Source organism: Rhamphochromis longiceps, linkage group LG3 (genome assembly GCF_057381845.1).
Source record: "Rhamphochromis longiceps isolate RC_006_pf linkage group LG3, R_longiceps_female_GT1.1, whole genome shotgun sequence".
Classification (NCBI taxonomy): Eukaryota; Metazoa; Chordata; class Actinopteri; order Cichliformes; family Cichlidae; genus Rhamphochromis; species Rhamphochromis longiceps.
In genome coordinates this window covers 67,651,277-67,678,406 of record NC_140559.1, presented here as the reverse complement: position 1 = coordinate 67,678,406, position 27,130 = coordinate 67,651,277, and the positions used below count along the sequence as shown (strand labels likewise).

At 42.9% G+C, this 27,130-nt stretch overlaps 2 protein-coding genes across 3 annotated transcripts in view; both read right to left on the bottom strand.

Moving 5' to 3' along the window:
* mta2 (metastasis associated 1 family, member 2) overlaps nucleotides 1-16,759 on the bottom strand; it is a 30,358-nt gene extending 13,599 nt beyond the window's left edge. Inside the window, exons 1-3 of the mRNA XM_085400767.1 lie at nucleotides 16,385-16,759; nucleotides 5,886-5,953; nucleotides 3,366-3,459 (exon numbers count right to left, since the gene is read on the bottom strand). Coding sequence (XP_085256893.1) covers nucleotides 3,366-3,459; nucleotides 5,886-5,953; nucleotides 16,385-16,412 — 190 coding nt within the window. The 5' untranslated portion in view covers nucleotides 16,413-16,759. The remainder of the gene's footprint in view (nucleotides 1-3,365; nucleotides 3,460-5,885; nucleotides 5,954-16,384) is intronic.
* A 550-nt stretch (nucleotides 16,760-17,309) lies between these two features.
* eml3 (EMAP like 3) overlaps nucleotides 17,310-27,130 on the bottom strand; it is a 32,381-nt gene continuing 22,560 nt past the window's right edge. For both annotated transcript variants that reach the window (XM_085400760.1, XM_085400761.1), the window contains 10 exons: nucleotides 26,478-26,629; nucleotides 26,239-26,364; nucleotides 24,619-24,750; nucleotides 24,436-24,503; nucleotides 20,803-20,891; nucleotides 20,504-20,601; nucleotides 18,906-18,993; nucleotides 18,717-18,815; nucleotides 18,484-18,614; nucleotides 17,310-18,263 (listed from right to left, as the gene is read on the bottom strand). In XM_085400760.1, the coding sequence (XP_085256886.1) occupies nucleotides 18,057-18,263; nucleotides 18,484-18,614; nucleotides 18,717-18,815; nucleotides 18,906-18,993; nucleotides 20,504-20,601; nucleotides 20,803-20,891; nucleotides 24,436-24,503; nucleotides 24,619-24,750; nucleotides 26,239-26,364; nucleotides 26,478-26,629 (1,190 nt within the window). In that variant the 3' untranslated portion in view covers nucleotides 17,310-18,056. The remainder of the gene's footprint in view (nucleotides 18,264-18,483; nucleotides 18,615-18,716; nucleotides 18,816-18,905; nucleotides 18,994-20,503; nucleotides 20,602-20,802; nucleotides 20,892-24,435; nucleotides 24,504-24,618; nucleotides 24,751-26,238; nucleotides 26,365-26,477; nucleotides 26,630-27,130) is intronic.

The window sequence follows — 27,130 nt, the reverse complement described above, 5'->3', positions numbered from 1 at the left end:
AAACAAAGACTGGCCTGAAAACATTTTCCCTATTAGACGCACTGTTTTATGTTCAATGACAAAACAACAACGTGTTTGTTAGAATCCTGCAGTAGCCACTTTATCCTTTTGCACGAGGCAGTCAAAGCAAGTAAGAATACAGCGCTTTATAATTTTACACGATCCACAGCTGGTGTGGAGCACCCACAATATGGTTGCATACGTACAGCGACAATAAAAGGCTATTATATTCTATTTAAAGACTGTGCAGCTTATCATGGCCCAGGCTGAGAGTTCGAGGGCTGGGGACAGTCTGGATTTGACTTGGCCAAACTTGTGTGTAATGGGTCTATTGTGCTCTTGCATTACTTTACTGATCCATGTAGCTATTTGCATTGAAGCATTACAAATACACACGATTTGATCCACAAGTGTGATACACCACAGTCAATTCATGTTCTAATTTTTTTCCAACTAAAAGCATTCACTTTTTTGTGGCACACTGGGAAAAATTCCCTTCTCACAGCAAACCTGCCAGACACACTCATTCATTATCACTGAAGAAGTCAGGCTGTTGTTACAGTGTGAAGCTCTGAGTGCTCCAGAATTCATTCTTAATTTTATTATTATCGTCTTCTCTTGCAAATATTTTCCCCCCTTCTGCCAATTATACATGAGCAATGACCTGATCCATCCAGCATCAGCTCATTGCTTCTTTACTACCTCACACATCATGGCTGCAGTGTACTGGTGGCTAACTAGAGAGCTAACATAGCACAGTGGAAGCTAACAGCTATTAAAAAGCTCAACAATGACTCATTTTCTCTGTAATTATGTTCAGTGCAAGACTTGTTGGGAAGTCTTTATTATATTACAGTAACATAATATGTTGTGGTCAAATCTTTGTGTGTGTGTGTGACACTTACATGCTTTGCTGACGAAGACTAATGCAATTAGGTGAAAACATCGTGGTTCTTATCATGTACTACTTACTAATGAACAAAGTTTAACGTTAGCAGTGACTTGGAATCTATAGAATCTGCAAATTATCCTATAAAAAGCTCTCTCTTAATTCATGCAAAAATCAGTCTGGATTTAAACCGCATTCTCTGAACGTCATGAATGTGTCCTTAGAACCGTTACCACAGCAGGCCGTCGTTTAGTCAGTCACCTTCAACTGTTTTCTGGCACACTAGAAATTAAATTCATCACATTTCAGATGCCAAACATGAGCTTTTAGTACTACATAATTCAAATCAAAAGAGCATGTTTCGGGAGCCGTTTTAGCTCAGCGGTTTCAACCTTTTTTGCGCCACGGATCGGTTTATGTCCGACAGTATTTTCACGGACTGGCCTTTAAGTTGTCACGGATAAATACAACAAAATAAAACCGGTATCAAGATTTATTTATAACACATGGGAAAAGACCCAGAGAAACAGAGTTAGCGATAAAAAAAAAACAAAAAAAAAAAACAAACGCTAAAAACCCTACACACACACACATATATACATGTAGTTTTGGCATCTAGCACAATAATACATAAATGCAAATATTAAATATTATAGATAGATGTAGACCGGCATGGCTATTTAATAATGATCAGCTGGGGATGTTCAGCTCGTGTGCTACATCTCCTAAATCCACCACGTATGGGAAACAGACTGCTCAGCCTCCTTTAAAGAGCAGCCATACCTTTAAAGAGGACACATGAATGCTGCCAGCAGACACACTGATGGCACACATTATGGACAAATGTTACAAGTGCCAACATATGACCATTAAAAAGAAAAACCAAACAAACAAAAACAACCAAACAGCATGTGTGTGTGTGTGTGTGTGTGTGTGTGTGTGCGCTGATGGACAGAGAGGGGGAGAACTATCAACGCATCCGTGTGGGCGTGTCTTTGTCTGCAGAACTGCAGCCTGAGGAGTAAGGAGGTAGAGCTGGTGTTGGGGAGGGGCTAATGACTGAGTGATCAGTCTCCAGCAGTGTGCATGCCATTACCAACAACTCACTGCTTCAACCCTCTAATAACACACAGAACAGACACTGGGCTCATAGGGTGGAACCAGCTGGTTATGGCGCTCCATGTATGCCCTGCCTGCTCGCATCTTAGACCGTGCTGTTATGTGCTGGATTGTTTCAGACCGTCTTTGCACAGCCTGCACCCGGGGTCTTGCCTGGTGTGACAGACCCCAGCCTCTATGGATCTTGTGCTCAGAGCTTGTTCCTGTGCTGCCATGACTAGCGCCTCTGTGCTGTCTTTCAGTCCAGCCACTGGTAGGATTTCTCAATGTCAGCCACTAATAGCTTATCAGGTGTTATAGTGAATGATTGCAGTAACTGAATCAGTTACAGTGTCTGCAGTGTCTGCAAGCTCCTAGCTTGTGGAGTTAGAAGCATGTGATGGTGTGGAGCGGTATCTCCCTCACTGGAAAAAAAACAAGGCTTGTTATCATTGGAGGCAATCAAGATATCAAGACTGTGGTAATCCCATTACACCACAGTCTGGGACTGAACTCCAAGATGATAACTTGCCATCAACGAAAGGAGTTTATCAGAGACCACATTCAGAATTTGGGAATAGAGTGGATGGAATTGGCAGCCTGCAGTTCTGACCCTCAATCCCACTGAACACTGTGGGAGCTGCTTGGGCCAAACTGACTCAAGAGAACGTGCACAGTGTGTTTGTGTGAGTCCCACCAGTTAGTTAAGTCCAGCGTGTAGCTGCCAGCAGTTTTTGGGCTAATTTCAGTACAAATGTAAGTGCATTTCATACATTTATTTTATAATAGTAATAATTATTATTTATATTTACATGTATATATATGTACACATTTACATTTATATAGAACTTTTTGAGACCCTCAAAGCACTTTACAGTTCCACTATTCATTCACTCTCACATTCACACGCTGGTGGAGGCAGCTACGGTTGTAGCCACAGCTGTCCTGGGGCAGACTGACAGAAGCGAGGCTGCCATATCGCACCATCGGCCCCTCTGGCCATCACCAGTAGGCGGTAGGTGAAGTGTCTTGCCCAAGGACACACCGACCAAGACAGACAGAGCTGGGAATTGAACCGGCAACCTTCCGGCAACCATGGCCGACCGTGGTTCAGGGGGTTGGGAATCAAAGCCTTTACTGGTTCATTTTAAACTGTGTAAACATTTAATAAATAAATAATTAATTAGAGTAAAAATTCTGAAACACCATTTTTCATTCATGAAAACTTGCCCCCTTTCATTTTTCAATGTCAGAGCTGAAGTAGTGCTTTGGGGTTGCAGTGTGAAGTTTATTAAAAGAGTGGAGCCACATCATAGCTGCTCTCAGACTGGAGAAGATGAGCACTGGGAGGAGCTCTGGCTCACTGGTTGCTACTCACTTGCGTTGCTGTCAGCTAGAGTGTTGAGGTTGCCCGAGATGTCTCGCCTCCTGAACAGACACACCACTTTTGCCTCCACATTTCCATTGGCTGTCTGCAAGTGAAGAATCAGTAATTACAAATTAGAACCAGAATGATGCACTAGAGTAATTCCCTCCTACTCATCAAAATCATCTAAAAACTGAAACTTTGTACCTTCCTCCTCCTTTGATTAAAGCCACTGGTGGCTTATTTAGCCTTGATAACGACCAGATTCTAAGTTATTATCTATAAATCATGACAAGTCTGTCGTGATTACACTGTACTCAAAGTAAATACTCGAAAAAAGGAAAACAACAACAACAACAACAACAAAAGCTGGTTCTGAAAGTCAGGAGATGAGTTGGAAACAAGCATACAGTTCATCACCAGTAGACAAATCACTGGCTTGTTTTCTTTGGACTTACAAACCAAAGTGTGTGTGTGGCCTCTGTTGTGTCATGTAGCTGTGTGCGCTTTTCCTCTGGTGGGTATGCTGGATTTCGTTATTGGTGCTACATATAAGGAAAGGACACCTATGGAACATCTCATTGCTAACTGCTGTGCAGCATGGTGGTGCTCCGTTCTCAAACATCTTTCACACAGCTCAGGTTTTTACTTTTTGGAACATCTTTGCAAAGCCAGTACTGGAGCTACATTGGCTTTCACAGATCCTTCTGATGCAAGAACATAATAAGTCTACAGATTACTGATTACTGTGTACTCAAGTTTTTTTGTGGTTTTGTGCGTCAAAGCAATGAGGTGACTACTGAATGTCAGATACTGGCCAAAAAGCCAAAGGCAGACTGCAAATGTGAAGCCGTCTCTAGGTAGAAAACAGGAGAAGGTATACAGCTCCTGCGTGATTCGCTCCTCTGGCTTGTGTGAGACAGGAAGCATTTTTGGGAGAGGCACAAATACACCGTGTTGCATCTTGTTGTTACTGCTGATTTTTAAATAGTTTGCATTGTTTTATGTAAGTAGTGATAAAAAGTTGTGTATAAAACTTTGCTTTCAAAATTTGTACACAAGTTGTTGAAAGTCACAGTTTATGTTTGCATTTTAAGTTATGAAATGGATTCGTTAAATATGATTGTGGTCTTCACAGTACAAAAATGAAGGTTTCCAATCGGGTTTTATGTTTTTAAGACAAAATGTAAAAATTTCAGTCATTTAATAGGAGCCAGAGTAGAGTCGCTACTCCTCCACATCAAAAGGTGCCAGTTGAGGTGTTCGGGCATCTAATTAGGATGCATCCTGGCATCCTTGGGATTGTCATGCTGAAAAATGTGTCCGTTGCCAATCAGATGCTTTACAGATGGTAATGTATGATGGCTCAAAATCTGATGCTTGGTGTGGTTTTGGGGACCAGGCCGGGGTCATTTTGCTTACAAACCTTATGTTGCGTTCCAGTACCCCAAGACCGGGCCGTAACAGACATCTAGCAACATTAATCAACTCGAGATATTCTCCATGGATTAATCAATCACAGTGCTGCCCTCCACTTTGCAGCCTGTGCGTGGGCAAACCTGCCAGTGTTGCGAGCAGATTTTCACGTGACATCACATGTCACACGTTTGTAGCCTGTCAACCAGCCGTGCACTGCTCAGTTGGGATGAAACTGAGTGAACCATCGTGTCAGTTTTTACCACCATTGTAATGATACTGCAGTAAGTTTGTGGGGGAAAAAAAAACACAAACAAACACTAAAGTCTTGGTTTCCAGTTAACTTTTTCTACTCCCACAGTTAGGTCCATAAATATATGGACAGAGACAACTTTGCTTAATTTTGCTTCTGTACATCACCACAATGAATTTTGAATGAAACGACAGTTGAAGTGCAGACTGTCAGCTGTAATTCGATGGGTTGAACAAAAACACTAAAAACCTTTTTAGTCCCTTCATTTCAGTGGCTCAAAACTAACTGGACACATTAAATAAGTGAAAATAAAATGTTCATTTAAACACTTGGTTGAAAACCGTTTGCCGGCACCGACAGCCTGAAGTCTTGATCTCATGGACATCACCACATGCTGGGTTCTCCTCCTTTTTAATGCGCTGCCAGGCCTTTACAGCTGCTGTTTGTTTGTGGGCCTTTCTGTCTGCATTTTAGTCTTCAATAACAATACTCCAGCAGCTTCCTGTGCCTTAATGGCGGCTATAAATAAAACTACCGGTAAGTACAAGACGAGGTTATGGCACTGAGCAAAGCGACCATTGTGGTGGGTTACTGGGGGCTTAACCCGTCAGTCACTGTGTTCAACAATCAGCACTCGGGCTGATGCAGTCCTCCTGGTGCTCAGCACAACACTAACAATGCAATCAACTAGTCTCATTTTTCCCCCTCATTTAAATGAAATTAGTCACCAGAACATCCTGGTAACCACTTTGAATAGGAAGAATATTCTATAGTTTTGGTGCATTACAGAAGGTAAACAGGTTACAGTACACACAGCTGTTTGAGAGAAATATAAAACTGAAAAAAACAAAAAGCCAACCTACCTTATTGAGCTCTTCTATTCTCCGGATCAGGTAAGGGTTGCTGGAGGAGTTCTCAAAGTACACATAATCTGAAACAAAGAGTAGAGAATCAGCTTACAATGGATTACATGTCAGCCCACGTCCCTGTACTCATCAAGTAAAGAACTATAACAATATACTTTACAGCAGCGTAAACTTTTAAAAGTACTGACTGATTTTTATGTCACATGTTTATGCAGCAATACAAATGTTTTAATATTGAAGAACATTAAAACATTACTGTTGGCCACATGTCGGCAAAGTTATCTGACATTAGTGATGTTTGTACTTCATGTGCTTCAGGTTCTACTTGATGGCAAAGCCTTTACTTTAAAATATACGCCGTTCAACAGTTGACTTTAATCTTACAGATAATGTGACAATATTATGAATAATTAAAGTCAGGAATATATCCACAAACACAACAAGCTGTGAAGGTAGCCTGCTTTGCAGTCCTGAACATCACGGCACAAGCAGGATCCACTGCACTGTTAATGTTAGCTATGTTGTATTGCTGCCTCTGTTCGGTGGTGTCGAGCCGAGCTGACGGTTCACTCGTCAAGCTGAAAGAAAGATGCTTTAAGCAAACGAGTCAAACATGTGTCCACTGCACCATCTGGAACTCTTCTTGTTTAGCACTCGTAATAACACAAACACTAAATCCTCCTTCTCTTGTGCTGTTTTGTAGCAGTGTGTACACCTGAGACTGTCACCTGTCTGTCCGTCTTGCACACCAGCACCAGCTGGCTGGCATTGCTATATTAATACTGCAAATGTCACTTTTATATCACATAAAAACACAGATATCACTGTGGGCCAAAGGGCAACTCTAGTGTAATTCCAAAACCTTCGACTTCACTTCACCCAAACTGTCCACCTATGATTTCTAGCTGCCCACCCCTAACACAGCAGGGCAACTCCTGCCAGTAAGTCACAACTGAATAAACTTGTGAGTTCATGCAACTAACAGTTGTGTGGATGTATTGAAATAGATTTAGTGGTAATGAATGGTGTCATCGGTAGACGTACGCAGGCCTTTAAGTACATATAACACTTCATGTAAACATATGTAGCTTGTGAAATAGAATAAAGAACTTCTAAGAATACATGTTGGTTATGACTTGCCCCACTGAAGAGTACACACAGGACATGGAGGTAGTTTCCTAAAGGGCGAAGCAGCGGCAAAAACACGTGTGGCTCAAGCTCCAGGAAATATGTGCAGCTTTGTTTGTGAACCATCTCATGAACAATCACCACTTTCTTTATTCAATGCAAAATTGTTGGGTTCCAGTATTGTTCTGCCATTAAAGATAAAATAATGACCTTTTTCCATTATAAATGCTCTCAGTGCTAATCTTGATTATTAGCTTGAGTGAATTTTAGGAGTGCCAATAAAACTCGCTTGGTTGAGCAGGGGGCCATTATACTGAGCAGCAAATGCTCACAGCTTTTTGAGAAACAAGCTACAAACTGACATTTTACCCAACAACATTTTGTAATTGAGAAGCAATTTTACGTCCTGATAGTATAATGTTGTTTCCAATTAGAAGCAAATAATATTAATACTCCTCAAAATCTTAAGTTTCATTGGAGGGACCAAAACTACTTTGGTCTAACACAGCTCAAATATTTCACAAGCATGCTGCACACAGAAATGTGTGACAGTGTCAAGCCTCTGTGTTTCTAGTTCAGTCATAAGCTCTTCATAGTCTATTATGCAAACCACAAGTAACCCTTCTTACAGTGAGCGCTTCATTTTAGACTTCAGCTGGGTGGCTACAGCACTGAAATCAATGAGGCTCTGGCAGGAACAGATCAACTGAAATACAGTTTTATAAAGCAGGATTGTAGCTGCTGGTTTTATAATACTAGGTCAGACTCTGGCTCTGATGTTGGTCATGTCTATGTTTAAGAGGCATCTGGAAACCCCATCTAAAAAGGTCAAGTGGTCAGCCAGGACTAGCCAGCAGTCTGCAGTGTAACCAACATTCAAACCATATATCCTATTAACATTGCTTAAATCACTGACACCAATTCAGACAAGAAGGAAACCGAACAAAGTCAGGAGAAAGCAGCTCTGTCAGCAGCTCTTCAGTCCTTGCAGTTCAAACCAGCAGAGTCACAGACGAGTCTTCACTATACGACCAGGCTGATAACAACTACATTAACTTCTGCAGCAGAAAATAAAACCAGCATCAACACTTAAAACACCAAGTGAAGCCTGTGCCAGTGAAGTGGCACGACTGCACTACAGATAACGTATTACACAACTTGTTCCACAAGTCGACTGAGGAGTAACTGAAAGTAGGATGTCACCGTAACTGATACAATACAATACAGTTTAATGTCAAAATTCTCAGAATGCGAGATAACGATCCTGGCTTCTTTTTTTTACCACAGTGACTATAGGCAGTGGATGTACTGAGCACGCAAATGTTCTGGAACTGACAGTGGCAGCATACGTGTGCTACTCTATCCTTAAATGCTAAAGAAGGGCTGCTGCAGTAGGTCTGCACTGACTTAAATAAAGACAGTAATCCTGAAATACACGCTACATTTTCATGAGACAGCCGTCTTTGCTGCTGTTGTGACTGTAGCCTATGCTCCACAGGCTACAGTGTTTGGTGAAAGGTAGGTGAATGCTTACGTTAACATCATGTAATTAACATTATGGTATGGTAGTTAGTAGGGTACTTGGCAACCAGGCTGTCCTGTCAACAAAACATCCACATTTTAAATACTGCCATACCTCAGGGATTTAAAATGACTTTTTGATTAAAATGTCTTACGTTAGGGATGTTGCTACCAACTGATTCCCTAATTGACTAAACAAGTGGGAAAAAGAAGACGAACCAACTATTATAGCACTCAGAAACACTCAGAAATCAAGTTAAATTTGAGAACTGTTTAATAATCACATTCTTCAGTAATGAATCACACCGCTTAAATGTGCATCACTTCGCATCGTGCATTATGAACATTACACATTATCCTCCGAACAACCAAACAGAAAAACATTTAAAAAAAACATGTTATATATGATATGAAAACATGTTACTACAAAAGATCTTAACATACTAATAAAATATCATAAACAGCATCTGAAAAACTAATAAACTGTTACTGAAAAGTGTGTGAACCACAGCTCACTCCTTTCGATGTGGAGAAGCAGCAACTGAACTCCTAGCCCCGACTGAATGACTGAACTCCTCACCCTAGCGCTAAGAAGAAGCCCAGTGAGATGATGTTCCCAGCTGCTGAGAACAATGCTAAATATTCTCTCTGTCATGACTCTGCCATCACGGAAAGAACTTACAACAATAATGGGCAGAGAAATGTATTTATGCCATCTCTGTCATAAATTGTCATATTAATTTACTGAGGTCAGAAGAGTCCCAGATGGAGCTCTTTGATTTTTGCAGGGTTTCTCTGAACACTGGCGGTCTGACCCTGGGGTCATTGCACGAGTTTATTCACTAAATGTATGAGTCCCACAGTGTTAGATCCACTTCAGAGACAGTTTCAAGAGTTGTTTTACGGCCTTGACCAGAGTAAATGGACGTGGACAAATATTGACAGCTTAGGTAAACAGCAGACTGAGAGTCTACACTCACTACAGATGAACGATGGTGAGAGTTGTTAGTCCTACAGCGGCCAACGTTTCTAGGACTTTGCACTGGAGTTGAGAAGGCTAAGAAAACAGAATTTACAGACGTTGAGCGGTGACATTTTGTTTAACATAACACTGTTGCAAGGTTGAGTTTATGCACCAATTTACAAAAACAGGGGAATAAACTGACTACATATTAAGCAATATTGACTATGGGCTCAGAATAGCAGCACAACCTGAGCAACACGAGCTTTACAAATAACAGATTTTTAATCATTTAGCATTCATCATACCACTAACGACAGGCACAGTGTTTCACTGTATCTTTTGATGTGATTATTAACAGCAGTGTTGCTTTTCATCAAACTCCATCTGGTCCTCCCACAAGCAGGGACAGAGACCCCCGGGACGATATCAGTGGGTTTCTGATGAAACGTCAAAAGCAGAGATGGGGAAGAAAGGACTGCGACAGGGAGAGGATTTCTTGCTCTACTTAGCTCAATGGTGGGAAGCTCGAAAAGAGAGACATCATCTCCTTGTTCACAGCGAGAAAAAAAAAATACCACCAAATTACATAACACTGGGTCAGACAGCAAAAGGGGATAAGCGCTCATGTGCTCAACATGACGGATTCTAGATCTAGAGACAAAATGTCAGCAGGGGTTATTTTTTCATACTAAAGCCGTCCATCACTTCCTACTGCCCAGTTTGAGGGGAGACGATGCTCTTACACTGAGGCAGTGATCACCCAGGTAAGATATGCTCAAATTTAAAGTTCATTTCAGTCTCAGCTCAATGTACCATTTTACCTCAAACGCACTGCAGTCAAAGGAGAGCTGGTTCTGTGTTCGGGTAATATGTAAACGCGTGGGCAGAGGATCTAAATTAAAGTGATGTGTGTTGAGGCAGCCATGAGCGTATGCTGTGGACATTTGCAGCTGGAGTGGTGCTGACTGTCAGGTGCTTGAGGGTGAATAAGGAGGAGGAAGCCCTTTGACTAATCTCTGGGGAAGATAATGATCTTATTTAGGCTGAACACTGTGTGCTTCAGGAGGACTGGTGATGTAGGAACCAGCACCGGCCTGCTCTTACCAAAAAATGATTCAGAAATATGAACTTGATGGAAACAAAATTGTAACTGATGTACATATCATAAAATGCATTTGTTTCTGCGTTACATACCAAAGAGTTTAAAGTATGTCACAGTGCAGGATACTTGAAAAGGCCCCAGAATGAGTTTAAGCCAACTGTGAAGTCAGCATTACCCTGTTGCCTCAGCAAAATTTCTACTGATTACTGCAGAAAATAAGCTTCGTGCAAAACGACCTTTTTAGCAAGAAAAAAGAGATAATGCAACTTTTAGTGATGTGCTTCATTAAGCATTAAAGTAAATGCTGAAAGAGGCATACACAAAACACTTTAAAATTTACATAAAGAGGCTGATGTTTGCTGCACAGCAGCAGTGGCGCTAATGTTTGGGCTACTGCAGCTATACCAGTGTGAACGAGCTCAAAGACCAAATGACAACAGAAAATGTTGATGAAAACTTCTGCTGAAGAAACTGTGTGGATAGTTTGTCTGTTTCCAGTCTGACAGAGCAGCAGAAGAGCATATGCTGCAAACTGCAGCCCACCCCCTGGCTACAAGGATTTTCTCTGAGCAAGCTCTTTCCCAGCTACAGAGTGTGCCGACACAGAACAGGTGTTTAACACTTCACTGCCACATCAGCTCCATATATGAACCTCACTGCCCTGTGTGCGTGTGCCGTACAGCTTTTGAGAATGTACTATTTGTATTAATGTCTACATTATTCATTTAAAGCTGACCAAATTATTTAATTTTCCATTTGGTTTGTTTTCTATTGTAACACTTGAACACACTTTATAATAACCTTAGTAAGATACTTCCATATTTGCTACCCTTTCCTGGTTTCCTGGTATGCCTAATAATTCCCTGACAACCTCCCTCTGTAGAAGCCACCGTTCTAATACCAATGAACTACTTTCCATTTAAGATAAACAATTTGGACTTCTTCTTTTTTTTAATAAAAATTGCTGAATTTTAGCATTTACGTTCAAATACGGGGAAGAGACACACGGTGAGGCAGGAGCAAGCTGAGCCTCACCTTGGATTTCCCAATCCCTCACAACCTGTTCCCTGTAACGCAATGAGAGCGAATCAATGTCTCTCTGTCGCCAATCAGATGCTTCAAACACTTTCAATATATGCAGGCTAAAATTAAAGAGAAGCTGCCCGAGGCCATGTTTACCCACAGGTACGCACACAAGCTGAACCTGGTGCTGTTGCAGAGTGCGTGCCCGTGTCACATGCACTTTATTAAACCAGCAGAGGGACGTTTCAGTAGCGGATGGTAGATGATCAAGTGCCGTTTACCCAGACCATAAATCTGCACCAAAACTGACCTGCACGCATCATTGCATTTTATTATGGAAAATCCTGACCGCTGGAATAATGACACGCTGATGATGGCAGCAGGATACGATCAGTTTCTCCTCCTGGGATGTGAGTGCGTTTTCAATGGAACTGACGCGTTTTTCAGAGTGATGCAAAACGAGGTGCTCTCACGCACGTGCACGACACCGCTGCTGCTCTCGAGCGCAGGAGGCTGGCGTCTGATAGTTTCTATGACTGATTTGAGTAGAAATGTGGTGCACTTGGCCTGACAGGAAGTGGAAACAGAGTCAGACAGGTGATCAGAGATGAACAGAGACAAGCGCTCCGTTTAATTTTGGACAACAGTGATCAAATGAAGGCCAGGTTTGATCATTTCCTTGGTTTGGTCGATTGCGCAAAATTGGGTGAAATATCATATCTTGATAAGGTGAACCTACAGAGCCTGTCAAAATGCGCCAAGCTGTTGGACTTTGTGAGACTTGAGGCGGATCTCATCGGACTGTATAGCTCACAAACAATGAGAAATGAATGTAAATCTCCTAGACGGCTTCTCAACTTTTTAGCCCACAAGGATCTCATTCAGCTGTTCCTGAGGCAACACAGTTGCTTCAGCTGGTCATTCTCAGCACTGAAAAGAAATAAGACGTACAGTTGGGGCAGGACTGTTCCTCCCTGGCAGTGATCTCCACTGAGGTGGACTTTTAAAGTTGAAACAAGACGAGGAGGACTTCTACAAAAGGAACGAACATTTTTGTCAGGAAGGATCAGCGCAGGGACTCCATTTATAAAAATATGACCACAATAACTTTGTTTTTTTAATGTTTGTCACATGGGGTACAGTTAGTATGTGTAAAGAATGCTGATATGAGATATGAAACATAACCCATTAACTGCTGCCGATGAAATTGGAGAGAGGACTGGCTCAATTCAAGGCAGCAGCAGCAGCTGGTGGTGGTGGAAGAAAACTAAATGAATGTTAAAAAAAAAAAAGAAATTCATGTTACGAAATGCTACTGCCAACAAGTCTGAAGCAACACTGACAACCGTTTCATAAAATAAAAATAACATCAAATGGCCATAAGAGCAGCAGTTGCGTGGCAGGACAGTGGTAACTGCCTCAGACAACTGGAGTGGAAGCAGGAAGTTGCCCATACGAGCTGCCGGTGCCACGAATTGAGCCAGCCCTTGCTGTCAAATGATGAATAATCTATTCTGTTGGGTTCATATATTTCTAAATCTGATTCTGATGAAGGCAGTGCCTCACCAGCCCTGAACCTCACTGCACATCATCTCTCCTTCAAGCTCGGGTCCTCTTACAGAGCCCTGGGAGTTTGAGGGTCCTGCGCAGTGTCTACGCTGTTCCTAGGACTGCACTCTTCTGGACAGAGATCTCAGATGTTGTTCCTGGGATCTGCTGGAGCCACTCGCCTAGCTGCGGGGTCACTGCACTGAGTGCTACAATTACCACTGGGACCACTGTTTTCTTGTCTCATCCTGGACTGTGGTACTGACACTCATTAGTCCCCGACCTCCTTCCTTTCGCTTGGCAGTCTCAGAGTGCTGGACTTGGGGTGAAACCCTCCATGCATGGTCAGGAGATTCCTCATCTTGACGTCAGTGGCTTCTATCTCCTCCTTTCGCCAGCTTATTATCCCAGCAGGGTACCTGATCACAGGCAGGGTGTAGGAGTTGATAGCACAGATCTTGTTTTTACCGTTTAGCTGACTCCTCAGGACTTTCCTGACCCTCTGCAGGTATTTGGTGGTTACAGCTTTCCTAGCGACCTCTTCATGGTTCCAATTTGCCAGTGGGATCTCCAGGTACTTGTAGCTGTCCTCTATGTCTGCAATGTTGCCTTCTTATAGTTTGATTCCCTCAGGTCTGACTACCTTCCCTCTCTTTGCTATCATCCCACCTCACTTCTCCAGTCTGAATGACTGGAGACGCAACGACCTTATTCACTGTTCATGAATCCATGTCCTTCAGCCACATGCTGAGGAAAGCAAAGTTCTGACATACAAAAAGCTGAAGTGAAACAAAAACAATGAAAAGTGTCACTGCAACCACCGTTAGTGCTTTTATTACTCCATTCTCCCGTTTCCTGTAAACTTTGCTCCCTTCTCTATTCCACTTGTCAACATTCAGTAATTCCAATCCAGATTGTGTATGTGAACAGATACACGTGGGACCATAAAACCAGCGTAATACAGAGACAGACAACCATTCACAGCTACGGCCAGTTTAGAATCACCGAGTGGGTAACTCGTGCCTGAAGAGAACCCACACACAAAGGCCCCAGCTGGCTCGATCAATTCACCAGATGCAAAATATTATAAAGCCTCAGTGACATGAAAAACGGAACTTTGTAGTTTTTAAATACAACTGTACAGGTGTTTATTTTTACCCTATAATTGATTTAAAATACACATAATGATGCATTTAATAGTCTTTGCTAATGAAAAATCCTGTTCCTGGGTTTATGGCTCATTGATGCAGCACTATGTGGCATCACACTATGGCCTTTATTTCCCTGCACAAACTTGATCTAGCAAGGTGGCTGGGACAGGTCCAGCAGCTCTTCCAACCCCTCTACAGTCCAACCACAAAGTGATGGAAGCACATTTCTCAATGTGTAAGATACTTAACTTAATCTTAATCTTGAACTTAAACTTAATCTTTGTTCACAATATTTACCACTGAATTTTCTGACAATTTTCCATATAACCCTTTATCAATAATTCTCTTTAGCTAATGCATGACTAGTGCCAAGCTTTGTCTTCTGATGCTTTATCTCTTCTATAAATTCCAATAATTAGCTCCAAACAATAGGTTTCTCTAGGAACCCACCTTACAAAATGACTACAATTTCCTAGCTGATGTTTCTAAATTGACTGTCCTTCCACATAGCGCTATGTTGCTCTCAACAAAAATGAAACCCTGCACACCTCTGCACAAATAGTAGCTACAATAGCAGGGATCCTAAAGCCGAAACGTCAAGTGTTTTAGCAGCAACATACGTGGATCCATGAAACTGCACTGCTGAGGTCAGTCATACACACAGAGCACGGAGTGCGGGTTAGTGATAAGAAGTTAATGGGGGGGGGGGGGGGAACAAAAAACACTTTAACTGTTCAAACATTAAGCGCAGAAATATGCAGCATGTTTTGCAGAGCATAGTTTAATCGCTATGACCTAAATACCCCACACACTCGTGAGACTGCGATTAGCCTTCCCCCCCACTCAAGATTTTCAGGGAACCCGTAGCTAGCACCGTCTCCGAGGCTTAGCACTGAAAAGGTTGCACAATCAATACTGAAGCCCAGAATCAACTGTCCTGATGATCCGACTGGAAAACTAACAGTAGAGAACAGCAGCTTGCTTTGTATGAACCATAGTTTAGTTTCTTTTCTGACGCCTGCAAAGCAACCTCCAATGAACTGCATCTTATAAATGCCTGCCTGCCACTGGTGTCGCGGGGGGCTGCGAAAGATGATATTAATGACTAATTACCTGATTAATACCACCGACATACCAGTTTCCTTTGCAGCCATGTAGCACTGATGAAACATTTTTAACAAACGAGAACTTAACGAGTTATTACCACTCAACTTGGTACAAATTCAGTCGTTCACTTGCAGGTGTTCCAATATAACTGTTCACAGTCTGTAAACTAAATTCTTAACACAATTTTAACTGAGCTCGGATAGCACCGCTACTACGCCAAGCTAACAGGACTTAGCAGCCAGAATTAGCACATCTAGTGATATGGCGGAGGCGATAATGAAATTAACCTACCAGCCTGACACAGCTAGCAGAGCGGTGTTAGCAAGCCATCACAGACGTCACCAAATTTAGCTAGATGCTTACTTCTCAACCGCCAGCAGCTAATGCTAACTAGCATTGTGTTCATTTTGAGGACGTTATCAAATCTATAGACTACACGTCAGAGAATTGGACAATTTACTGTTATTTCGCTTATCCATAACCAACACATATGTTTGGATCTCCTGGATCCAGCTGGCTGGATGGATTTGTATAAATACAAACTTTCAGAACCGGTTCATGCTGTGCGACGGCCGCCCTGTGGTACGGTACTATGATGGCGTGAACTAACTGGGATATAACACAGATCTGTTCTAAAAGTTGAACTTTAAAACAAATATACACTGATCAATGTATGGTATTATTACAGTCCGAACACAGAAGCAGCTATACTTGGCTACAGCTGTGTGGAAACCAAATCAATGTGAAGTTATTTACGTCTGTCTGTAAGCTAAGTCATACTACATTGTTTCGGCAGATCTGACTGTCTTGATGAAAGCCCGGAGTCGTGCAGCGTACGCTAGCGTTAGCTAGCTGCTAACAGCAGAGACAGCTAGCGGCTAGTTAGCCAGCTCCCAGTAGAAGCGAACAATCACGTTGAAGGAGTGTCTTAAAAATGTAAACCATTCCTTACCTCCCACTCGGTACATGTTGGCCGCCATTCTCTCGTAACCTTTATCAGAAGCAGTCCCAGGGTATTCCCCGCTTGGGTAGAAACAGGTCGATGGGAGTCTATTTTATTCCTTCATTTATCGTCAACACCCCCGCCGCGAAACAAAGCCGGCTCTGGGTACAACAAGAGAGCAGTGGCGGGTAAAAAGTTGAAAGTTTCCGTTGGCGACGCTCCTGCAATTATCTCCAAAAATAGAAGTTTTTATTTTCTCTCTCTGGCGACCTTCCTCTCCTCTTCTTCACTCACTTATTCACATACAGCTAGCCTGTCTCTTACTCCACTCTTCCTCCCATCCTCCGCTCCCAGCTTCATCCTCCTCTTCTTCACCTCCGCTCAGTTCAGCGCGCGCGCACACACAGACACACACACACACAGACACACACACACACAGCCCCCCCCTCCCTCCCTCGTGTACAAATCGTCAACTTCGGATTTTGTCGACAATCACCGACGTCTCACAGTCAACTTGTTCACCGGCGCTGGTTTAGTGACACGGACGGCCTGTTTATGAAAAGTACGACATGCTAAACTTACTTTACTGCTTGTAGCTTACAAAGTGTCTCAAGATGCTTACCGGAAACAAACGCTTATTTACAAGATGTACACACAAACACAGGCTTTAATATCGCAAATTCAGAGAATATACAGACGAGTCAGTGTAATGATGGCAGCAAATATGCCCCAAATAGGTCAAATTCTGAACGGACGGAAGCTGTTAAAAATGAGATACAAGTATAAAAAACAGTTTAAAAATAGAGTGAAAAAGCACTAATGTATGTGTTTTTCTTGTACGGGCTGCTGGTAGTGCAATAGATGGCAGTGTTGGAGAGCATATCAGTTTACTGAAGTATCACACCTAAAGGCAGTTAATGATTCAATTCATTTTATTCAATTAATTTTATATTTTCCACCTTAAACCATGTACCTTTAACTGCCTCCCAACAGGAGGGCACCGCAGACTTTACTGCCGTCTTCAGTGAAAACACATTTGCTGAGACTTCAGTCCTAGGTGTTCTCACCTGAGACCTGTTATTTAGGAAAGCACTCACAGGTTCTGGAGTGGCACTGCCCACTAGTGACACTTCACACACAACACACCTCGGAGTCTTCTCTCATTTATTTGGAGCTGAGCTGATACGACATCACAGTATTGCCGACGTACATTTAAATACATAAAAAACTGCACTAAAGTAATCATTTTCAAGTGTACTGATCTACTGTTAGACAAATGAATGAATACGAGATGCTGAGTTGATTTTAATGGGACAGGCCTGTCACAGTCTAAGCATATAAAAAGTTGAGATGTTAACCAAACCTTGTTTAAAACATGTATAAAATCACGTGCACGGGCAGTGCAGCACTGTTCTGCACCAGCAAACAAGAACGGTTCTCACCACATACACAACAGAATGACAAGGATTCTGTCTTATGGGAAACATCACACACACTGTCCAGTTTCACAAGGATTTAAAGCATAACATTAACATGGATGCTCCTCCCGAAGAGGATGTTCTGCCTGAAACTAGCAGCAGTGTCAGTCCAGAGGACAGAACGAGCCCATAACTCACTTCGATGCCTCTGCGGCTGTAAGAAAACAGCCCGCTTTCCCTCACTCTTACAAGCAGCCGTCTCCTTAGCTGGTTGCAGGTTCTGGAGAGCTGGTAGAGGTGGATGAGGCCGAGGCCAGTCTTTCACGGCTGTTACCCACCCCCCCTCCAATCACCTTCCACTGAAGGATGCAAGTGTCCTTCCCGCCAATGGAGAGCAGGTGAGAGTCACTGTGAGTGAAGCAGACGTTGGTGACGTGGCTGCCGTGGCCCTCGTACTTGTGGCTCGGTGCCTGAAGAGAAAAGAAGCAGGTCCACTTCGGATCAGAGCAGAGGAAGGCCCATCATATCCCACTTACTCCTCCCCCCTCATTGTCTTTCCAGAGTAGGATAAACACCTTTCTACAAGATTCCTACTGTTAATGCTGAATCTGAATGTCCCACAACTCTAGTGACTCTTAAAGCTGGCTGACTTTTACCATTTGATTCTTATTTAAATAAGAAAATAGTTACCTTGAGTTTAGGACAGGGGTACTGGAACAGATGAACCTTACAGAAATCATCAGCCACAGCCACCATCTTCTCGTTGTGAGAGCGACACAGCGCGTTGATGTCTGTGCCGTCAGAGCCTTCCAGCCACACACCTGAACACCACAGTACCACACTCATCAGTCTGATTGCATAAAAGAACCCCATGAAGTTAATGCAATACTAAAGGAGGATAACAGCATTTTGGAGTTTCTCACCCATCACATGGAAGCCTAGCACACAGGTATAAGAGGCCCATTCTCTGTCTTTGCTCTCAAAGCGGTTCCTAAGCAGCTTACATCCTGCTGCTATGTCCCCTGTTAAAACACAGAGTCACTAAGCTGAAGAATGTACTGCATGGCATTCCTATAACAGCACTGAAAGCACAGTGCTGGATGTTCACTTACAGTAAAGGATCTCATAGTCGCCTGAATTTGACATGATGTACTTCCCATCTTTGGACCAGTCCAGGTGAGTGATGAAGCTGGAGTGGCCCTGATCCAACAGATAAGCAGACAGAGTGTCACTCACATTAGCTAAAGAAAGCAAGCTTTTATTGTGCATTTCCTTCACCATCAGAAAACTCCATAATAATTAATCTCCGTGTTTGCAAGCTCCATACCACACATTGCATATGAAAGATTTCCAGGTCATTAAAAGTGAAGTTAATGTTCAAGTGCATTTAAACGGCATTCTTTCTAATAGCTAGCATGAGTATAATAATAACAAATTACAATAGTCCAGCCTAAAAGTAACAAATACATGAACTATTCTTAACAGATGTCAGATAGCATACTGCTAAGATTTTCAGGGCCGAGTACAATAACCTCAGTTTGATCTGAATTTACAAGCAGAAAGTTAAAGACAAAGACCTGCATGGCCTCTAAGACATTCCTGCAGTTTAATCATTGGTGTGTGTTATCTGGCTTCATGGACAGATAGAGCTGGGTGTCATCTGCATAGCAGTGAAAATGTATGCTATGTCTTCTAATGATGCTGCCTAAGGGAAGCATGTATAATGTAAACAGAATTGGTCCTAGCACTGAACCCTGTGGAACTCCATAATTAACCTCAGTGTGTGAAGAGGACTCTCCATTTACATGCACAAACTGGAGTCTATTAGATAGATATGATACAAACAATTACAAGAGGCGTGTAAGACTGCGACTCTGCTTCCTGGTCCCATCTCTGCATAGTCACATTTTGGGGGGTTTAATAAATTTGTCCAGATTTCTAGAAATGAGAGCTGCTCCATCCAAAGTGGACGTCGTCTCTCCTAACAAGACCAGGTTTTCCTGGAAAGCTTCCCAATTATCTATAAAGCCCACGTCGTTTTTTGGACAGCCACTAATTTAAGCATGGGGCTAAACACGTCACTCCTGGTCCGATTGGGGAGGGGACCAGAGAAAACTACAGCGTCCGACATTGCTTTGGCAAAGTTACACACCCATTTAATATTAGTGTTAGTGACCTCTGACTGATGTAACCGGGGACCTTTACTGCCAACATGAACTATAATTTTATGGGATTTGCCCTTTCAGCCAGCAGTTTCACTACAGGGGCCGGTGCCTTTAGTTTCACATGTCTTATAAATGAATCGCTGATAACCAGACTCTGTTTCTCGGTGGGTGTATGGCCGAGTGGGGAAAAACCATTAGAGACATGGACAGGTTTGTAGTGTCATCAATAAAAGAACCTGAACAGGATCACATTCAGGGGTAGGTTAGCTAACAGGAAGTTAGCTGTTCTGACTGGAGAAGTACATCACTGCACCAACCCTCAGCAGCAAGATTAATGCTTGAGAGTTAACAAAGGTAACGGTCATTCTACGGACCAGTGTGATGTGTAATAATATGTGGACGACAATGAAACTCTGTACACAAAATTTATTGACAAGAAGGAAACTACAGCACCAGAGCAGGCTCATATTGGATGGAGATGTGCTGCGCTGTTAACCAAGAAGAAAAAACCCAAGTGAAATAAAATAATTTAAAGTTTAACTCACGTTACATTTTCCAAAGCGGGTGTAACGCCTGCCACTCTCTGTCACACTGTAGATGTAGATGAAGTTGTCATGTGATCCTACAGCTAGGAAGCTGCCATCTGAAAAACAGACTCACAGAGTCAAAGAGGATCCCCACTGTGAAACTTTGCTACATCCCACCCTGTGAACAACAGTTTTAAGCTTTAACTCAAAGTTTGCTGCATGTTTTTTGTGTGAAGAAGGTCCACATGGTTGGATGTGAGCACCACCCTAATCTGTCACATCTACAGTTAATATAGGAGGAGGAGTTACTGACTGACCTGGTGAATATCTCATGACAGACAGCTGCTCATTCCCATCAGTGGATTCAGAAACGACCTCCCTGGTCAGCAGGTCAAGGACCATCCACCTGTCGGTGTTACAGGGGGTGGAGGAGGAGACAGGTGGAGAGTCAGAGAAAAGAACAGACTGGAATGCTCATGGCTAAATTCTCCATCTTTTCTTCTTCTTTTGCTGTACAGGAAGCCACAGATCAATTCTTTCTTTTAGTTTGTAGCAAAAGTTTCGTTATGTGTTGTTTGTGCCTTTATATTTCTGCGGGTTTGTCGTATGATTAATAAAGAAGTGTAGCCATACTGATGCAGTCCCGATCAAAGGTTTAAGATCACTTGAAAAATGGTTAAAAAAAACAAACATATTTTGCACAGTTGGATCTTAACAAGTTCCCATGTCGAGCTTCAACATGCAACAAGAAGAAATGGGAGTGAGACAACACACTTTGGTGAGCATGTAGTTTATTAAAAACAACATTAAACTGAAACAGGCTGTTTTACAGTTTAGTTTAAGACCACACCTACAAAAATACCTGTAAAGCCCCCAAAACACAAATCAGAGTTCCAAACGTGAACTCAGGAACGTTTCTCTGAGTGGTGAAGACGGCCGCACGAAGCGATCTACTGTCTGGGACTGTCGTTCATTTTTGGAAACTTCCCTTACTATCCATCCCCAAAGGTTCTCAACTGGACTTAGATCAGAGCACATGCAGGACGGTCCAAAAGAGTGATGTTATTCTCCTGGAAGAGGTCCCTTGTCCTTCATGGCGTTGTGTACTGTAGCGCTGTCCTGTTCAAACACCCAGTTGTTACCACCCGTTACCACCCCACTCAGTAATGAGGACGCTCTCTGCAACATCTGGACAGAGCCAGGAGCTGTTTGACGCCCCTGCACCTCCTGAAGCTCCGTTGTTCCACTGAAGGAAAAAGCACCTTAGACCATTATGGCGCCCCCTCCACTGTGGCGCGTAGATAGCATCTCAGTCGGGATCTGCTTGTCATGCTGGTAACGTTGGAAACCATCAGGACCATCAAGGTTACATTTTTGTTCTCATCAGAGAATTCTTCCACCTTTCAATGTCCCATGCTTGGTGCTCTCCTGCAAAGTCCAAACAGTCGCTGTGGCGTCTGATGGTTACGGGCTGCAGTCGGCACCAGTAACGCCCTTAATTTGGGTCGAGGATCGTCCAGTGTTTTGGTGAACAGCCAACTGGATCCTCTGGCTCAGTGCTGGTGACGTTTCTTGGGGTCTTCCATTTGACTTTTTTCTTCCATTACCCTCAGGATCATTTAAGAAATTCCACCTATCTGTGTCCGGCCTCAGCAGTGATGGCGCTCTGCTTATGCAGTTCAACAACCCGACTACGTTCAAAACACGAACGTCTTTTTGCCTTTGCCATCAGAACATCCTGACAGTGTGACAGAAAATGAGAATGAATCCACACTTCTGCACAGATTTGGCCTTTTAAAGGCACGTGGTCCTAAACCTTTGATCAGCTGTAAAACAACCTGTCTCACTTTAAGCGTTGTTTTCAGTAAACTGCACGCTCAGCAAAATGATTACCTATTAATCCATATCCTCAATAACTTACTAACCATTTTCAACATTGCTGTACAATCACTCCACACACTGGGCACCACAACATTAAAGAGCCACAGAGTGTTGATGGGTCACAGTCCAGCTGTCCGGCTGTAGAGTCGATGAAGACCGGGCTTCTTTGACGGTGCTTTGAGGGGAGTCGTTGGATTGTCATGAAGCATAACGAGGAAATCAAGTTTATGGTTTATGAAATGTTGTTTCAAACTGATTTTCTCTGTCGAAGATGTGTTTTAGATCGACTGCAGTATTGGTGATAAACAAATGCTTTCAAGTCCAGTTTGGTATCCAGAATCGGAAAAATGTATTCCATCTCTTTTTTTAAATGTTTTTCTTGATAACAAAGACAGATCCAGTCAACTAAAATGATCTGATGCTGATTTGTTTTCAGCAACTGGGTTCAGCCATGTGCAGCCTCCCCTCACTGCCATGTGTCATGATCAACAGTATGCAAAACAGCAATCACCCAGCTTTATACCAGCTGCTTTGGTAGTGACAATCAACAACTGTGCAGCTTCACGAAACTTTTAGCATGCTTTATGGTCATCATTCGCCAGTATACGCCTTGCTTTCACAGTCATAATCAATACAGGTGGTGGAACTCTTTATGTTAATAGAGGCTACCAACGACTTCTGCCCTGTACCAAACACAAAGACACCAAGCTTCTCTCCTTACTTTTGTTTTTTGGTCATTTTGCCTCTGTAGACCAATCATTGGATATTACATGAAACAATCAAGATGTGACTGAATTGCAAACTGCCAGGTGAGCTTGTTCCCATTATTTCAAATTAAATGGATAAAGATGTGGAGTTGGATCCAAGACTTAAACTGTGATAGAGGCACTCTCAGTGTCAGGCCCCAAAACACAAATGGTAAATGGCCTGTATTTGTATAGCGCTTTTACTAGTCCCCCCAGGGACCCCCAAGTGCTTTACACACCCAGTCATCCACCCATTCACACACACATTCACACACTAGTGGAGGCAAGCTACAGTAGCCACAGCTGCCCTGAGGCAGACTGACAGAAACGAGGCTGCCATATCGCACCATCGGCCAGGTGAAGTGTCTCGCCCAAGGACACAACGACCGAGACTGTCCGAGCCGGGGCTCAAACCGGCAACCTTCCGATTACAAGACGAACACCCAACTCTTGAGCCACGATCGCCCCACACACAAGTTGATCAAAGAAAACCCCTTTATAACACTGAAGAATGCAGGTGTATTACTGTCAAAATCTACAATCAAGAGATGCTTTTATGATCTGAAATACAGAGTTTACAACAAGGTGCAACCCACTGGTTGAACCTAAGAACACCAAGACCAGAGTAGATTTTCCCAGACAACATCTAAAAGAGTCGACGCAGCTCTGGAACAAAACTGTTTGGACAGATGAATCCAAAATAAAGTTGTGACAGAATAAAAAATCATCCAGGCGAGTAAATCCCAAACGGTTGATTCTGTTCATCTGGATGTTTTCAGTGGGAGAAACGTTTCATCATCATCCAGGTGACTTCTTCAGTCTCAGCTGACTGCAGGTTTCCAATCTTATAAACAGGACATTTGCACAATGACTGAAACCAGCACCACTGAAGGAACAATGGGCTGGGAGGTCAATTGTCATGACCGTTGATCAGTGGCCGTGAGTACCATTCACAGAGAGTTGGGGAATGGCTGCAATCACAGCATGTAAGATGGTGACAGACGTACCCTTAGAGTTAAAGACAAAGAAACTTGTTTCTTCAACAGTCAATCACCTGATGTAACCCAACAAAACAGGCTTTTTATTTAATGAAGAGCAACAAACGGCAGTAATACTTCTGTTAAACCCCCTAAATTAAAGCTGGAAGTCTGCATTTCAATCACATCTTCACTGTTTTGATTTTAAATCCATTGTGGTGAAAATTCTCCAAAAAGTTTCAATATCTAAAGCTTGTGGGTGTAAGAGTACACTGAAATGTTTGCTGAGTTTATTTGATTTTTCAGCGTTTAGCTCAGATATACAACTGCTGCTGCTTTGACTTACCGTCCTGTACTGAGGCCGACTGACACCACCGATCCATTGGGGCAAAAACCAGCACACAGGCCGTACTCCTGCCAGAGACACAGGAAAGAATTCAGAATTATGGAGTAAACTTCCCTGTAAAAGATCTCGAATAGAAATGAACAAAGCACTCAAAGAATGAAGGTTGGAACTCAGGAATCTCACCTCGAGGGTGATGCACCAGTCCAGCTTGTGTTCCTCGGTGTTCCACAAACACACCTGCCTGTCATGGCCACAGGTGAGGAAGATGTTCTGGGAGGGGTGAGTGGCCAGCCCCCACATCTCATCTACATGGCCCTGTGAAACACACACAGACACAAAGGAATACAAATGAAAGCAACAAGTGGTGTTGCAGTTTAACAGCATATTTGAGAGTAATTTTAAAATTCCATTATTTATCTAATAATGAATTTTAATCCATTATTAGAGGCCAGAAGAGGACTCGAATAATGGATTAGAGGCCTACTAGGTACAATACTACTAACACAGTAAAACTGTTTCTCAGCATTATTGACGGGTCTTTGCCCTACCTTACAATATAAAGTGCCTTGAGGTAACTGTTGTTGTGATTTGGCGCACTATATTAAAAATACATAAATATAAATGCCCTAAAACATTTAAATGTCTGACCTCTGAGAGCAGTTTCTAGGTACAGACCTGATATCTGATGCACAGCTTCTCATATACACGACAATAGCTGAACGTGCACACACATTAATGCTTGAACATGGTTTCACATATATACACATATATCTTCTGAAAGGACACAGACATGTCTTTAATTTTTTCAGTGTGTTTAAAATTGTGAAACTTCCGTCATCTGAATGCTCGACACGTGTGAGGTGAAGCAGAAGCAGTAACAGATGTTGGGTTAGCTTCAACATTGATCAGCTGTCATACATGCCCTGGCTATGGGGAGAGGTGAGGGCTGGTTAAATGCAGGGAGAAGTAGATGAACCACGATGTCCCAGGAGCCTGACATCAAGAGCCAGAGAGGTAGAAGAGCACCAGCTGCTAGCGTTATGGGCAATTGTGGCCAATGCCCCAAAATAAGCCAATTCAATAACCCAGAAGGCGCTCGTCTCTCCACTTCACCCTTCACATGGAAAGCAGCAGCAAAGGCCTGGGCCAACAGCCACTTCAGCTCAGGGACTGTCATAAAACTGCATTTGCTGCAGTGAAGTGGTGTCTGTGACACCATTACAGAGCTGCAGCAGTTTTCAGTTAACCAGCTTTTCACAACAATTCAGCCCAGGCAGTCAGTAACTGATGCTCATCAGCACTGCTGAGAATACAAACAAAGAAGAAGAAGAGTTATCTGTGCTTCCATCCAAGCAAAGCTGAAGTAAAAAGACATCAAACAATATCAGTTTGATATTAGACACCGCAGCTCCTTGGTTAAAACTAACCAACTAGTAACCAAGGTCGCTTTTCAGAATAAAACGATACTAAAGTGAGATTACATGTGACCCAACACCTGACCAATCTATGTGTCGTATGTCTGCTGCTGTGTTACAGTGCTGCAGACAGGCTGCTCTGCAGGACAAACCTCTAATGACGTCATTTTCCTAACTATTCCGATTGCTTAACTGTGCATCAGGTGATAGTAGCAAATACATCCAGTCTGTGAAAGACTTGGAAGATGCTTATATTAAATGTTTAAGCTGTCTATAAATCATATATCAGACAAAAGTATAAAATGCACGTTTTATCTTTTGGTACTAAAATTCTCAGCAAGCATCTACAGACCTGACAGCACTGATGCCTGTGAGGTCGTTAGCTTACCTGCACTATGGCCACAAAGCCGTCTGAGAAGGTTCCTCTGAGGATGGCATTTCGAGTCGTACCAACTAACAGTTCCTCTTCGTCCATGGCTGCGATAGTGCGGACCGCCCCGAACTTTTCTGGAATCTGAACAAATGCCTTAATGAGTCTCTCCACCAGCTGTGACACACACACACACACACACACACACACACACACACACACACACACACACACACACACACACAGCTGTAGTTCACCTCACACTCTCTTTCAGGTGCCAAATCAGCGCTCCAGCGGATTATTTTACGGTCCTTCCCTCCTCCACTGAGCAGGCCTCCGCCCTGTAGAGTGCACAGGGTGAACACGCTGCCTTCGTGTGCTTTGGTCTGTCGCATGATCTGGTAGGTTTCTGTGGGAAGTCACGACACCAAAAATTCATTTAACCTGTAAAATCTGGTGTGAAAAGTGTTTGCCCCCTTCCTGATCTCCCATTTTTTGTATGTTTGTCACACTTAAAAGTTTCAGATCATCAAACACACTTAAATATTAGACAAACGTAACAGAAGTTTCATTGTCGTGATGTTTGGGAGCCATCGTATGAAAAAAATGAGGTTCTTCATAGAGCATGGCAGAGGGAGGTGGTGTTTTATGAAGAGTTTCGTGGACCACGACTGTCCTTCTGTGGTCCTCAGGAGACGCAACGAATACAGGGAGGCAAAGATACTTTGAGAAACCGCATCAAGTTTCAAACCCCCGATCCTGCGGGTTTTTTTCTGACTACGGCACTCGCCTATACAAGGCGAAGCAACAAGAGATGTGGTGACTGCCTGTCACTGTGCTCAAACCTACAGCACCCCAGAACATGAAGTGATCCAGTTGCTGTCCGCTTGGCGCACGGCACGCAGACACC